General features: G+C 55.4%; 1 protein-coding gene across 11 annotated transcripts in view; it reads left to right on the top strand.

The window, feature by feature from the left end:
- Positions 1–13,806, top strand: part of Gse1 (Gse1 coiled-coil protein) — a 340,444-nt gene that overhangs the window by 323,680 nt on the left and 2,958 nt on the right. For 10 of the 11 annotated variants that reach the window (XM_041650945.1, XM_041650949.1, XM_041650951.1 and 7 more), the window contains 12 exons: positions 1,361–1,533; positions 1,865–2,062; positions 2,732–2,923; positions 3,135–3,466; positions 4,075–4,399; positions 6,090–6,697; positions 7,743–7,855; positions 8,076–8,346; positions 9,588–9,701; positions 10,301–10,672; positions 11,608–11,886; positions 13,240–13,343. In XM_041650945.1, coding sequence (XP_041506879.1) covers positions 1,361–1,533; positions 1,865–2,062; positions 2,732–2,923; positions 3,135–3,466; positions 4,075–4,399; positions 6,090–6,697; positions 7,743–7,855; positions 8,076–8,346; positions 9,588–9,701; positions 10,301–10,672; positions 11,608–11,886; positions 13,240–13,343 — 3,081 coding nt within the window. The remainder of the gene's footprint in view (positions 1–1,360; positions 1,534–1,864; positions 2,063–2,731; positions 2,924–3,134; positions 3,467–4,074; positions 4,400–6,089; positions 6,698–7,742; positions 7,856–8,075; positions 8,347–9,587; positions 9,702–10,300; positions 10,673–11,607; positions 11,887–13,239; positions 13,344–13,806) is intronic. The other variant, XM_041650947.1, reaches the window with a different exon arrangement.

The following is a 13,806-nucleotide window of genomic DNA, read 5'->3' as shown; positions in this document are numbered from 1 at the left end:
TTTCCCGTCCTTCATCACCCATGCAGCACCCTAGCTCCCAGCTGACCTAGTTCCCCGGTGTCTGGCTCAAGTTCAGCCAGGCCCTGATGAGAGAGGACACGGTGCCCCCAGCAGCCTGGTGACCATTCTAGGGAGACTGGGGTCTCCTCATTTGTCCTGGTGTGGCTGGGGTGCATGCCCCTCGTGAGAAGGGCAGGTCAGAGGTCATGAACCCATGAGGACCCCACAGGGAACTGAGACAGCCTGCTGCTCTACTCTGGGAAGGAAACAGATGTTGCTGCTCATTAAAAATTCAATCAGCAGCCTGTCTCCCTCAATTAATCGTGGCTGTCTGTCTGCGGGGAGCAGGAGGGTTTGTGTTAGGCTCTGAGAGAATGGAGCTGGAGAGTGCTGTGGTATGGTAAACTGCCCCCTCAGTTCACACAGAGGCTTAGCTGTGATACAACAGTAGCCCCTCCCCTCGTGTCTTTACATGTGCTTGAGTGACCAACACCCTCATGTTGCTGGCTGACCTGGGGGTGCCACCACGGTCTTGGAAAACAAGACATTAGTCCAGGAAGAGCTGGCAGGCCTGGCTACCATGAGCCTTCGAGTCGGACCACGGGTTCATCAAGTATCAGCAAGAGGGCCCTGTGTACTGCTAGCTGCTCATGCTGGGCCTCTGACCTGCAGTGTGAGGGAGGGGCCTGAGAACGCTGCCAGGTCTCCTTAAGTGATGGTCTCTGTTTTTCCCATGGTCCTAGTGGTGCCACTGCTTTGCCATGAGCCTTCCTTCCTAGTCACAGGCAGGCAGGGCTGCTTGGTCTGGTTTCTCCAGGTTAGATGCCACCTTAGTTGTGTATACAGGACACCCGTGAAGCTAGATCTCTCCAGACCCTGGGTTACTGCCATCTCTCACTTTGTGCCTGAAGCGAGCCTCTCCTGGGGCCCCCAGCCGAAATGAATGCAAGAGTGTCCCCAGTGTCCTGGATGGCTGCTGACATAGCTAGCATCTTGGGAGACACTCTTCCTGAGTTGCAGGTCCCCAGAGTGTGTGCTGTGACCCATGACTACCCTGTGTGGGACTGGTTGTGGGAAGTAGGGGTTCCCTATCCTGCAGATCCTTTCACATGCCCCTGTCTTGGGACTCAGCAGTCTGAGGCATCACTGAGTCCCTTCGGGGGCAGAGCCAGGCCCTGGTAGACCTGCTTGTGGGAGGCCACACTTACCTTACCCCATGCCTTTTTCCCTGAACACCACTTTTTTATTGTAAAGAGAACATTATTAGAGGAAGGTTATTTCTAGAATATGAGCTAAACAGTGGCCTTGTTGTGCGTCTGGATGGCTCCCCAAGCCCTAATGTTGCTTCTTCTTCCCACAGGACTCTGCCTCACGAGGCAGCAGCAGTGGTCGGGAGCGCCTGCTTGTGGAACCTCCTCTAGCCCAGGAGAAGGCGGCAGGCCCAGCTATCCCCTCCCACTTGCTCAGCACCCCCTACCCCTTCGGCCTCTCCCCCAGCTCAGTTGTACAGGACTCCCGCTTCCAACCACTCAAGTAAGTACCAGACTAAGGAGGACATAGAGTGGCTTCAGGCAGGCTTGGAGTTTGCACCTGCTGGCTTAGAGTGCTGCTGTTAGCCTCTGTGGCCTGCTCTGCCCCCAGGTCCTTGGCCCCCATCTGAGCTTGTGGTGCACTCCATGCTGAGACATAGCCCTTGCCCTAACCACATTTAAGCCCATCCTCTGGGTCTAGGGACAGAGAGCTCCTCTAGCAGCTATGTCCCCTGGTGGGAGCTGGGGTCAGGGGCAGCCTTCGAGCTACTGAGGAGTGTGACGTGTTTCCCAGCTCGAATGGGTCCTCTGCTCACCTGCTTTTTCTCCTGCAGCCTCCAGCGGCCTGTGCACCACGTGGTGCCCCCGAGCACTGTGACTGAGGACTACCTGAGAAGCTTCCGGCCCTATCACACCGCCGAGGACCTGCGCATGTCCTCCCTGCCTCCGCTTGGCCTGGACCCAGCTACCGCTGCTGCCTACTATCATCCCAGCTACCTGGCCCCACACCCATTTCCACACCCGGCCTTCAGGTGAGACATCCCACACACACTGTCCACGCATGTGCTGTTGTGTCCTCAGCAAGACAGAACCTCTTGGGCTGGGTCAGAAGTTGCCAGGGCCTGAAGCCAGACACACTCAAGAGAGACTTGGTCCATCCCTGTAGCTTTCCTGAGGTCCCAGCTGAGTTTAGTCCAAACGTATCTGTTGGCCCTCAGTTGAGCCACCTGCTGATGCTCCCCAGTTCCCATGTCTCAACATCAGCCTGCCAGCAGCCAGTAACCACTAACAGCAGTTATGAATGTGGGCAGTGTGACAGAGACCATGGTGAGAGTCATGCCCTCTTAACTGCAGACTCCCAGCCTGACTGGCCTTTGTCACAGTGTCACACCAGAGGCCTCTGCTTACAGCCAGTCTGCCCTTCTTGCCCACTTTCCCAGGATCTGGGAGGTCCTTGGTGCCAATGTGGCCGGTTCCTAGTGGACTCTGACCATGTAGAGATGTCCTTTGCCTGTGGCCTCTGCTGTGCTGAGTCTGCTTAGCAGTGGACTCATCTAGCAGAGAAGCGTCTGTCCCCAGGCCTGGGTCTCAGCCTTTTTCCTGCAGTGGTAGGGACTCAGTCCAGAGCTTTACCTCTGCTAGACAAGCTTATCCTTTGTGACTGCGGCCTTGGCACACACCACTCCCATCTTTCTCTACAGGATGGATGACTCCTATTGCCTATCAGCCTTAAGGTCTCCGTTCTACCCCATCCCCACCCCCGGTTCCCTGCCTCCACTGCACCCATCAGCTATGCACCTGCATCTCTCTGGGGTCCGCTACCCACCTGAGCTCTCACACTCGTCCCTGGCCGCGCTGCACTCAGAGCGGATGTCGAGCCTCAGCGCAGAGAGGTAAGCTGTGCTTCTAGGCAAGGGGACGGCGGTAGAGCATGCTTCGGTCCTTAACAGGCTTTGGCCTGGCAGCACTCCGTGTGGGGGGGGTACCCATGTGTGGGTGAGAGGAAGAGGGTTTTGTCTATGGCTGGCCCCACTTTGAGCTGGGGCATGGACTTGCCCCTTCTGCACATCCCCTTCAGCATGCTGCCCCCTGCTTGTCTCCCAGACTGCAAATGGACGAAGAGCTGCGGAGGGAGAGAGAACGGGAACGGGAGCGTGAGCGCGAGCGGGAGGCCGACCGAGAAAGGGAGAAGGAACGGGAACGGGAGCGGGAGCGAGAGCGAGAGCAGCGGGAGAAGGAGCTGGAACGAGAACGGGAGAAGGAGCGGGAGCGGGAACTGGAGCGCCAACGTGAACAGCGGGCAAGGGAGAAGGACCTGCTGGCTGCCAAGGCGCTGGAGCCCACCTTCCTGCCTGTGGCCGAGCTGCATGGACTGCGGGGCCATGCCACTGAGGAGCGGCCCAAGCCCTCAGAGCAGCTGACCCCAACCCGAACAGGTACCTGAGCTGAGCTGTGTGGAGGGCAAGACCTGTGCCTACCTGGCATGTGAGGGGTGCTGTCCCATTGCAGCGAGCAAAACACTGAGCACCAAACTGGGAAGAGGTGTGCCATGGCACCCTGGGTAGATGTAGGTGCCCCTAAAGATGGAAGGAGTGACTGGCCGAAGCACTGCTTTGGGACCTAGGTTTGTCTTTGCCTTTTGCTGTGCTGATGGTGGAGGCCTGCTGTGCACTGTGCACTCACTGCTGAGATGCCCCAGATCTGACCTTGGCTTGTTTAGTCAATTATATGCCGTAGCTATGTGTCCAAGGCTAGCCTGGAGCTCAGGTTTACCTCATACTCAGAGCAGTCATCCTGTGTCAGCTTCCCGAGTGTAGGGAGCACAGGCATGAGCCATCCCAACCTTGTTTTGAATATAATTTATTTGATGAAAATCTCTGTAATTGAGCTACTTTTATGACAGTTTTAACAACTGCCCTCCATGAGTCCTAAAAACGTGACCATGTGCTGTGAGCGAAAGCCCTACAAAACCCCTTCAGTCATGGGTCTTGAGCAGGGGCGAGGGTGTGCTGGCCTCCCGCAGTGACAGTGTTTTCTCCCACAGAGAAGCTGAAGGATGTGGGCTTGCAGGCACCCAAGCCTGTGCAGCATCCCCTGCACCCAGTGCCTGCCCCGCACCATACCGTGCCCAGCCTTATCTCCAGCCATGGCATCTTCTCTCTACCGGGAAACAGTGCTGCCACAGCCCTGCTGATCCAGCGCACCAACGAGGAGGAGAAGTGGCTGGCACGCCAGCGGAGGCTGCGGCAAGAGAAGGAAGACCGCCAGTCCCAGGTGTCCGAGTTCCGGCAGCAGGTGCTGGAGCAGCACCTGGACCTGGGCCGGCCCGCGGTGCCCACAGAGGTGGAACACAGGCCTGAGAGCACCAGGTGGGTCCTGAGTGGAACCTCGCATGAGGCGGGTGCTCCTGGTTCAGAGGTCAGGGATGGAGGGAAAGAGTGTCTGCACTCCTGTCCCTTCTGTTGGCCCATCCCACGCCCTGCTTCATCTTTCTGCCCCACTCCAGCAGCGTAAGTCTCGGCTCCTCATGCTCCCTGTCCTCCATGTTGAGAAAGGGCTGCAATTGGAAGGGGCCTAGATGCCCAGCCCTGGCCCTCCACACCTCACACAAGTGGAGGGAGGCTACTCTGAGGCCTTGCTAGCCTTAAACATGAGTCTAGCTTGAGTGTTTCGGCTCTTCAGCCATCTCCACTCGAGCTCCCACGCCACACAGGGACCAGCCTAGTCTCGCTTGCTGCCATGCTGTAGAAGGGGCAGGCCACATACCCTTAGCTAGGAACTTTGTTTGGCTCTGGTATGTGGTGTTTGTTTATCCCTTTACTTTTGAATTTGAAGGGAGTCTCAGGCTTGAGTCGGCAAGAGGAGTGTTAAATGGTGCCCCAGCCAACCAGGGAAGACCCTAGGAGTTTAGCAATGGCCCACTGGGCAGCATGGGTCTAAGCAGCCCATGTCACCCTCAAAGAAATGTTAAGCTTTAGAAACGCTCCTGAAACTGTACTTTATAGGTTGTTTTTTCTGTTACAATGCACCAAAGATTTTTGACAATTTCATTCATAAGTGCTGTTTTCACATTTTCCCACCCCTCCCTCCCAACTCCTCCTGTACACCCACCGCAAGTTCATGACCTCTTCTGCAACTATTACTGTTCCGCATACACACATCCATTGTGTGTTGCTCTTATGAATATGAGTTTAGGACTCACCACTTGGGATTGGATAACTTACCCAGTTGCTTGTCCCTGGATGTTTCTTCCTCTAGAAGCAGCCATCGATTGCCTGTGGCTCTTTCTATAGCGGTAGGGCCTTGTGACAACTTCCTTGTGTTGGCCTGTCCTCTAGTGTTGTCAACATTGCAGCCTTGTGTAGGTGACAGCTTCCCTGCTGTGTCTAGATGGCACCGCCTACTAGAGGAGTCCTTGTACTTTGACTTTTACAGTCTTCCTCCACTTCTACAGTGCTCCCTGAGTCTTAAGTGTGGGAGTTGCATTGTAGACTACCAATCAGGACTGGGTCCCCAAGGCTGCAGTTGTCTGTATTTTGACTAGTAGTATATCTCAGTAGAAGCCTGCAGATACAGCTCCACCTGGGCTTTGAGGGTGTCCTGGATGGCATGGTGAAGGGGTGAGGGTCCTGGGCAGACTGGGCAAGAGCAGTACACCTGTTGAAGTGAGCTGCTTATTTGCTGGACCGCCCTAAGGTCCTTTAGGCCGAGCTGCTGCTCTGGGACTGCTGCAGTTCTGACAGGGACCACAGGGGGGCAGCAGCACAGCCTCCATTCCTGTGGGAAGTCTTGGGCTTAGGTGGACACCCAAAGCTAAGTGTCCCTGGCTCATCCCTAGCCTGCCCTCACGCCCATACTTGATAGATCTTGAGGAAGGGCTGTGATGTCAGAGTTTCACCTCCAGGAGGAAATGACTCTCCCGGGGAGGTGGGATGAACTCTCCTCAGGGATTTGCACTCACAGGCAGTCTGGGGAGCCCAGCAAGTTACCCTGGGTGTGCTATAGGAGCCGGTAGGCAGATCTGTTCCCATCACTGATGACTCAGTATGTTCTTCCCAGGCCAGGACCAAACCGGCATGACCAGAGCAACCGCGAACCCCCACAGCACTTTGGTGGGCCACCACCCCTCATCTCACCCAAGCCCCAGCACCATACTGTGCCCACAGCCCTCTGGAACCCAGTGTCTTTGATGGACAATGCCCTGGAGACACGGCGGGCTGAGAGCCACTCTCTGCACAGCCACCAGACTGCTTTTGAGCCGAGCCGTCCAGCAGCTGTGCCGCTGGTAAAAGTGGAGCGTGTCTACTGCACGGAGAAGACAGAGGAGCCCCGGAAGCGTGAGGCCACACCACTGGACAAATACCAGCCGCCACCGCGGGAGGCAGGAAGTCTGGAGCCTCAGACCTTTCCCCATGGGCCTGGGCCTTTCCTTGCAGAACTGGAGAAATCAACACAGACCATCTTGGGCCAGCAACGGCCCTCCCTTTCCCAGGCAACCCCCTTCGGGGAGCTCAGTGGGCCCCTGAAGCCAGGCTCGCCCTACTGCCACCCCACACCGCGGGGCCCTGACCCAGCATACATCTATGACGAGTTTCTTCAGCAACGCCGGAGACTGGTCAGCAAGCTGGACCTGGAGGAACGCAGGCGGCGCGAAGCTCAGGAGAAAGGTCTGGCTCCTGAGTGGGTCCCGACCTGCCTGAGGGGTGGGGATTTATCAGGACAGGAGACCCCAGTGCCAGCTGCTCACCTTCTCCCATTCAAATCTCCAGTGCAGTTTTTTTTTTTTTTTTTTTTTTTGAGACAGGGTTTCTCTGTAGCTTTGGAGCCTGTCCTGGAACTCTCTTTGTAGACCAGGCTGGCCTCGAACTCACAGAGATCCGCCTGCCTCTGCCTCCCGAGTGCTGGGATTAAAGGCGTGCGCCACCACCGCCCAGCTCCAGTGCAGTTTGTAAAAACTGGTTTAAGGTAGCAGTTTCAGGGCCCCTTGCCTGTCCTGCTGTGAGGCACATTATCCTAAAATGACAAGCTACAGCCTGTCACCAGACAGTGCCATGGATGTACAGTATTGATAGGTGACGGTTGCTGGCATGTGATGTGCACCAGGAAATAAGGGACAGCAGCTGGCACTGTTCCTGCCCCCACAAAGTAGAGACAGCAGCTCCCTGAGGTCCCAAGAAGGCCAGAAGAGCCAGCGGGGGCTGTGGCACAGCACACACCTGATGGGGATGAGTGCCCCAGGCCAGTCTTGTTTCCTCTGGAATTGATTGGCCTGTTTGGTATTGCACCTAGCTCCTTATAGCTGGGGATGATGTAGGCCATCTTCCTGTGTGCTGGTTGTGGTAGCTGTAGGGCCTGACTGGGGCTTTTCTATCAGTTCGCCTTGAAAAGGAATGGGGGCGCCATAGTTTTTAGTTGCCTTCCCATGAGGCTCACAACAGAGGGGCAGCATGGACACAGGCCTTTGTCAGGCATGCTCCACTTTTGGTCTAGGGAACATCCCATTCTGAGTCTCACAGAAGCTCAGTACTTGTCATCCTTAGCTCACCGCAGGTGTCCAGGCATACTGGAAGAAAGCAGGCCCTCTCTTAGCAAGGCTTCTCACAGGTGCCAGCAGGCCTGGCCTGTGGTCTCACTCACATGCCCCCAGGTACACGTGTCCATGGAGCATCCTGGGTTCTGAGCCTGGCTCAGTGCATCTGTTTCTGCCATCAGGGTACTACTATGACCTCGATGACTCTTATGACGAGAGCGATGAGGAGGAGGTCAGGGCACACCTCCGCTGCGTGGCTGAGCAGCCACCCCTCAAACTGGATACATCCTCTGAGGTAACAGATCCTTCTCAATTCTTGCATGCTTTGGGCTGGTTGGGCTGTTGGTCCCCACTTTTGGGCCTATCTCTTGGCCTCCAAATCCCACAGGCCCTTGTTTCTGCTCCCCTGTGGCCTGCCTAGCTCCAGTTCAGACTGTAGCCCGCGGGACCCCTGGGGCAGTAAAAGCATCCTGGCGACGGCACTTCACACTCGTTTGTTTTCTTTCCCTTTCTAGAAGTTAGAGTTTTTGCAACTTTTTGGCTTGACCACCCAGCAGCAGAAGGAGGAGCTGGTAGCACAGAAGCGCCGGAAGCGGAGGCGGATGCTGAGAGAGAGAAGCCCATCTCCACCTGCGGTTCAGAGCAAGCGGCAGACGCCTTCCCCCAGGCTGGCTCTGTCCACTCGCTACAGCCCCGATGAGATGAACAACAGCCCTAACTTTGAGGAGAAGAGGAAGTTCCTGACCTTCTTCAACCTGACACACATCAGTGCAGAGAAGAGGAAAGGTATGGCCTTACTCTGGCCTGCACACATAGGCCAGGGGGCTCCTGGGTAGCATGGGCTAATGAGTGGCCTCTCTGCTCTGGTTGGCCCATCCCATGGTGTCATCCCTGTCGCATTTTGCTCTAGCCCATGTCCTATTGGGATGTGAAGGCTAATGTACTGTATACAGCCAATGCCTATCAAGCCCCTCCTGCATCCTCTAACACTTGATCAGGGGGCCTCTTGAAACAGGGTGCTTCCAGGGCTTTCACTAGGATTGACAGGAGGTGTTGCCTCCTGTTGTAGTGTCCCCTTGGGGACACCAGTGAGCTCTGCGGAGCACTGTTTTTGATGCTGGGCATCCTGAAGAGCAAGCCATATGTACGGGTGACCTGTAGATATCAAGCCCAGCCAACACATAGTAAACACACAACTTGCCCAGAAAGATGCTTCCAGATCAGTCTAGTAGCCTAGGGCCATGTTGGAAGAGAGATTGGAACTGGAATTCACAGCATAGAAGATATGGCGTTGCCACAGAAGGCTGAGGCTTCCTTGATCGGCTCAACACCGTCTCGAGCTAAGGCATTAATGTACATAGCCTTGGGCCCCTTAAGGGCACTGGCTTCTTCCAGAGAGTCACCGGAAAACAGTGTCTCCAGGTCTTCAGTCGGTTTGACATGCTTCTTTATTGGAGGTGGCAGTTTCTTTTTCCATTTTTTAACAAGCATGGTGGAGGTCTTGCCTTCCTAGCAAGGGTTAGTGACGGGCTGACTGCCAGCACAAGCCTTGGACACAGGCCTCGTTGTTTGCAAGCCCGACTTTCCACCTGGCTTCTTGTCTAAAGGACGTCGGCAGCACTGAAGGCTCTTAAGTTTCAGAGTTGGCAGGAAGAGTCGCCTAAGCGGGGATCTGCCGCACGCTCTCCTTCACGGGAAATGGCTGTGACCCTCCCTGGTCTCTGGGGGTGCCCTTGTGTTGGGGCCACCCCTGGTCTTCAGATTATCTGCTGAGAAGAAAGTCACCGTGGAAGCGCCCAGGCAGCTGCTGCTCGTGGCTGTAGATGTGGCTGCCTGGAGTGTATGAGCCATGCAGGGAAAATAAAGAGTTGGCTGCCGTCACCTTCTTCCTGTCTGCAGAGCCAGCCGTGGTGCTTGCTTTTGGTGCCTCTTGGTATAAAGGGCTTGTACTTGCCAATCACGGTGGCCAGAGCCCGCCTTTCCTCCCTCACAGAAGTCCTGCTAACCTCGGACTGCTTTCCTCACAGACAAAGAGAGGCTTGTTGAGATGCTCCGTGCAATCAAGCAGAGGGCACTGTCCGCAGCAGTGGCAGACTCAGTGACAAACTCTGCGAGGGACAGTCCTACCATCTCCTTGAGTGGTAAGGCAAGGGCACCTTGCCCTCCAGCGTCCTGTAGCTTGGGCCACAGGGTTAAAAGTGGCATTCAAAGTCTCGTCTTCGTGGTGAACTTGACCTACTGGAAGCTGGGCTTCTCTCTCCATCCCTCTTGTGTGGTCTACTGCCATCCTGGTTGAGCAGGGCCTTAGGACGCAATGCAAATTAGAAGGCGGGCATGAAGTCCAGATGGCGGTGGCACTAGCTGCCATTCCCCCAGAGGAGGCTGCGCTGCAGATCCTGCCTGGCTCTCCAGACTCCAGCACCTGCTCTCTCGCTCTTCTCTGCTGCTCTCCAGCTGAAGAAAGCTGAAGCCCAGGGGTCCCTCTTGCTGTCTCTTCACCTGCTCTCCTAAGTTGGATGAAGTTACTCTCACCTTCTCGGCACTTCCTGCTGTTCTCTCCCACCTGTCCCTTGGGAACTGCTCACAGTTGGACTTGCTCCTAAACACGCTACTCTCGAGGCTCTAGCTCGTGCACAGCGTTTACATAGGGTGGACACGCCGGGTCTTTCTGCGAAATGTGAGCTCCTTGTGCCTGTCTTTCCACAGCTTGTAATGTTTTCCTCATTTCTGTCTCTCAAAGAACCAGCCACACAGCCAGCTCCTCTGGAAACAGATCAGCCTGCCGGGGTCCCTGCCTCCGTGTCAGACGCCCCAAAGGCCGCGGAGACTGGGAGACTGGAACAGCTCCGGCCCCAGGAGCTCTTGAGAGTCCAGGAGCCAGCTCCTAGCAGCGGTGAGAAGGCCAGGCTGAGTGAGGCCCCTGGGGGCAAGAAGAGCCTGAGCATGCTTCATTATCTCCGGGGCGCTGCGCCCAAGGACATTCCTGTGCCATTGTCCCACAGCATTAACGGGAAGAGCAAGCCTTGGGAGCCCTTCATGGCAGAAGAGTTTGCACACCAGTTCCACGAGTCTGTACTGCAGTCCACACAGAAGGCGCTGCAGAAGCATAAAGGTAACAGGCCACACGTCCCCTGTCGCCTGTTAGTGCTGGGTGCCACGGGCCATTTTCATACCAACAGTACCTCCCAAACCTTAATGCCTGTGAAGCACTTAGAGGTCTCACTGGGCATGGGGGTGGGGGAGGGTAGCCTCGATCTCTTTCAGGCTTGTAGCAGGACATAATGTACCGCCTCAAGACCCACACACCTTAGTTAGCAAATGACAGTTCAGTAGGGCCAAAGTGTCTTCTGCGTGTCAGCAGGGGCCTTCCCAGCACCCACAAATTCTGGAGGTCTCGCTCTGGTTCTTTGCCAAGGTACTATGTGCCCACCCCCAGGGCCCAGTGATTGTAGGACAGTAGTTTCCCTGCCCGTTCCCCACAGGTGAAGTGTTTGCAAACCCAGCAGGGAGAACTGAGTCACCATGCCCAGTCCTGTTTAAGGGTTCCACACCAAGCTAAGAAGCTCACACTGAGCTCACAGTGTCCCTCACTGAGCTGACTGACTGCTGCTGGGGCCCAGGGAGCAAAAGGCAAGAGCTCAGGTGGCTGACTAGAGGCAGAGACAGCATTCCTGAAGCTTGCTAGCCAGCCAGATTAAACAAGACAGGAGAGCAAGAGAGGCAGAAAACCAGTGTTGACCTCTGGCCTCATGTCACCTCGCCTGTGAGGGAAAGGCCCCCAGGAGAGATGTGCTAACTGGGTTTTTGTGGTTTTATTGGGGACATGTGCTTTGGCCAGAGGCAGCAGATTGCTCCCTGCTCTTTATGATGGATGCGCTCTCTGAAGTGGCATCTAAGGGGTGAGGCCACCAGCAGGGCTGAGCCACCTCCTGTTGGAGGGACAATCCCTGATCCTCGGGAACACCTCTGCCCTCTCGAAGGAGGCTGTGCTCACAAACTTACAGATCAGAGCTCTGACATGTGCTTGTCTCTGTGGGTGACTTTCAGGGAGCTCAGCTGTGCTGTCTGCAGAGCAGAACCACAAGGTCGACACGGCAGTCCACTACAACATTCCTGAGCTGCAGTCCTCCAGCCGGGTCCCCTTGCCCCAGCACAATGGACAGCAGGAGCCCCCAGCTGGGAGGAAGGGCCCCCCTATGCAGGAGGTGGACCAGGACTCTGAGGACGACATTGAAGATGACAGTGACGAGGAAGCAGAGGAAGCCCCCAGGCGCCAGTGGCAAGGGATTGAGGCAATCTTTGAAGCTTACCAGGAACACATAGAAGGTAGGGATTTGTGGGGAGGGATGATCAGCAAGTCTGGTCCACACTGGAGCCTTGCTAGTCAGGGGCTGTTTGAGTCGTTGTGCGGAGACATTGGTTTTCCTGCAGGGCAAGCATAAGGTATGGCCCTAGCCCTGAGGCCCTGCTCAAGGGGGGGTGGCAGAATGCAGCTGACTTGTACACATAGCAAAGCTCTGGCCAGTCCTGATTACCATGCTTGTGAGCCCACACTGAAGGAGTTTAGACACTTTGCAGCTCACTTTACCCCTAGATGCTTTTCCTGAAAGCAGCCTGAGTCACACACCTCAGCACACCCAAACTGCTCTCATTTGTACCCAGCTCCCCAGTGTCCAGAGACTACTCCAGTGCACTGCCTTTGGCCTCAGCTACTTATCAGTTACTTCCTCCTGTATCTTACGCTTTTTTATTTGGCACATGACCAAGCTGTAAACATTGCATATGCTTGCTACTGCACCCCCTTGAAAGGTATTTTTGGAACAAATACTGACACACAGGTAGCCGGAGCCCCTTCCCAAGCGGCCGCCTTTCCCCCCTGCCCTCATTTTGGGATTATTGGGTTCACTGTGCGCTGCTCTAAGGCATGTAGAAACAGGGCTCAGTAGCATCGCAAATGGTTTGGAGTAGAGGGAAATGTGGGGTCTACAGGGCTTTTGAAGGCTCTTGGGATACTTCCCTGTGTCTGGCAGAAGCTCCCTTATGGCACCACTCTGGCTGTCCTTAGCAGCTGCATGAATCTCGGGGTCTTGTTAACTGACTCCCTGACAATAACTGTGTGAGGGTTTCCCTCTCTCCACTTGGGACCGGAGAACTAGCCCTCCAACTCAACAGTTCAGTCCCGTGACAACACAAGCCTAACTCTGGGGCTTGAGCTTTGCCACATGGTTGTGCTAACCCCGGTAACAGGTGGGGTCCTCGTTTTCCATTGTCATTGTGCCACCTGGGACCTGGGTGGTGGGGCTCTTGTCCTGCTTGTGAAACTTGAGACAACCTAAGCTTTTCCTCTGCAGGCTGTTTCCCTTCTTGAGCTGACTTTTCCTACTCTGGTTGCTCCACCATTAATGACAGCTTGTTATCAGGATCATTTTAGCTTTGGAGAGATGCACACGCTGGCCCTTTTCTAATAGCCTCAGCTCTCACACCACCATCGCCAGCAACTTGGTGTGAAGTCCATCTGAAAGCCGTTAGTTTAGTTTCCCCGGACTCTAACCTTGCCTTCTGACTCCAGGTTTTCCCCACCGCACTGGAGTGGCTGTTTTGACTTGTTAGTTGGTGCAGCTGAAGACACAGAGCCTCATATAGAGCTGATGGATGCATCCCCTCCTCTTGTCTTTTCAGAGCAAAACCTGGAGCGGCAGGTGTTGCAGACACAGTGCCGGCGGCTGGAGGCCCAGAATTACAGCCTCAGCCTGACTGCCGAGCAGCTCTCACACAGCATGGCGGTGAGTCAGGCATGGGCTCTTTACAGGCACCCCCAGAGAGGAGAAGTCTGCTCTCAAGAAATCAAAGCTAATGCCAGACATGGCAGCACATGCTTTAATCCCAGGAGGCAGGCAGATCTGTGACTGTGAGGCCAGCCTGGGCCACACAGTGAGATTCTACTTTAGAAATATGGAATAAAAAGATCTGCGGGGCGGTGGTGGTGGCGCACACCTTTAATCCCAGCACTTGGGATGCAGAGGCAGGTGGGTCTAGCTGAGTCGAAGGCTGCCTGGTCTATAAAGTGATTTCTAGGACAGCCAAGGCTACACACACACACAAAGCTCTTGTGGCAGTGAGGTGTCTCCCACCCTCAGAGGGACATGCACAAGGCTGGTCAGACCTGGCCGGCATCCAGAGTTTGAGCCATGTCAGCATAAAGCAGTACACGCTGGTTCTTTAGGAGCACATGTTGCTGGAAGAATA

Source organism: Microtus oregoni, unplaced genomic scaffold, assembly GCF_018167655.1.
Source record: "Microtus oregoni isolate MIOR12 unplaced genomic scaffold, Mior012 000004F_ref0000308, whole genome shotgun sequence".
In the NCBI taxonomy this organism is placed as follows: Eukaryota; Metazoa; Chordata; class Mammalia; order Rodentia; family Cricetidae; genus Microtus; species Microtus oregoni.
Note: the sequence above shows the minus strand (reverse complement) of the source record. Positions and strands in the feature narration are given on the sequence as shown.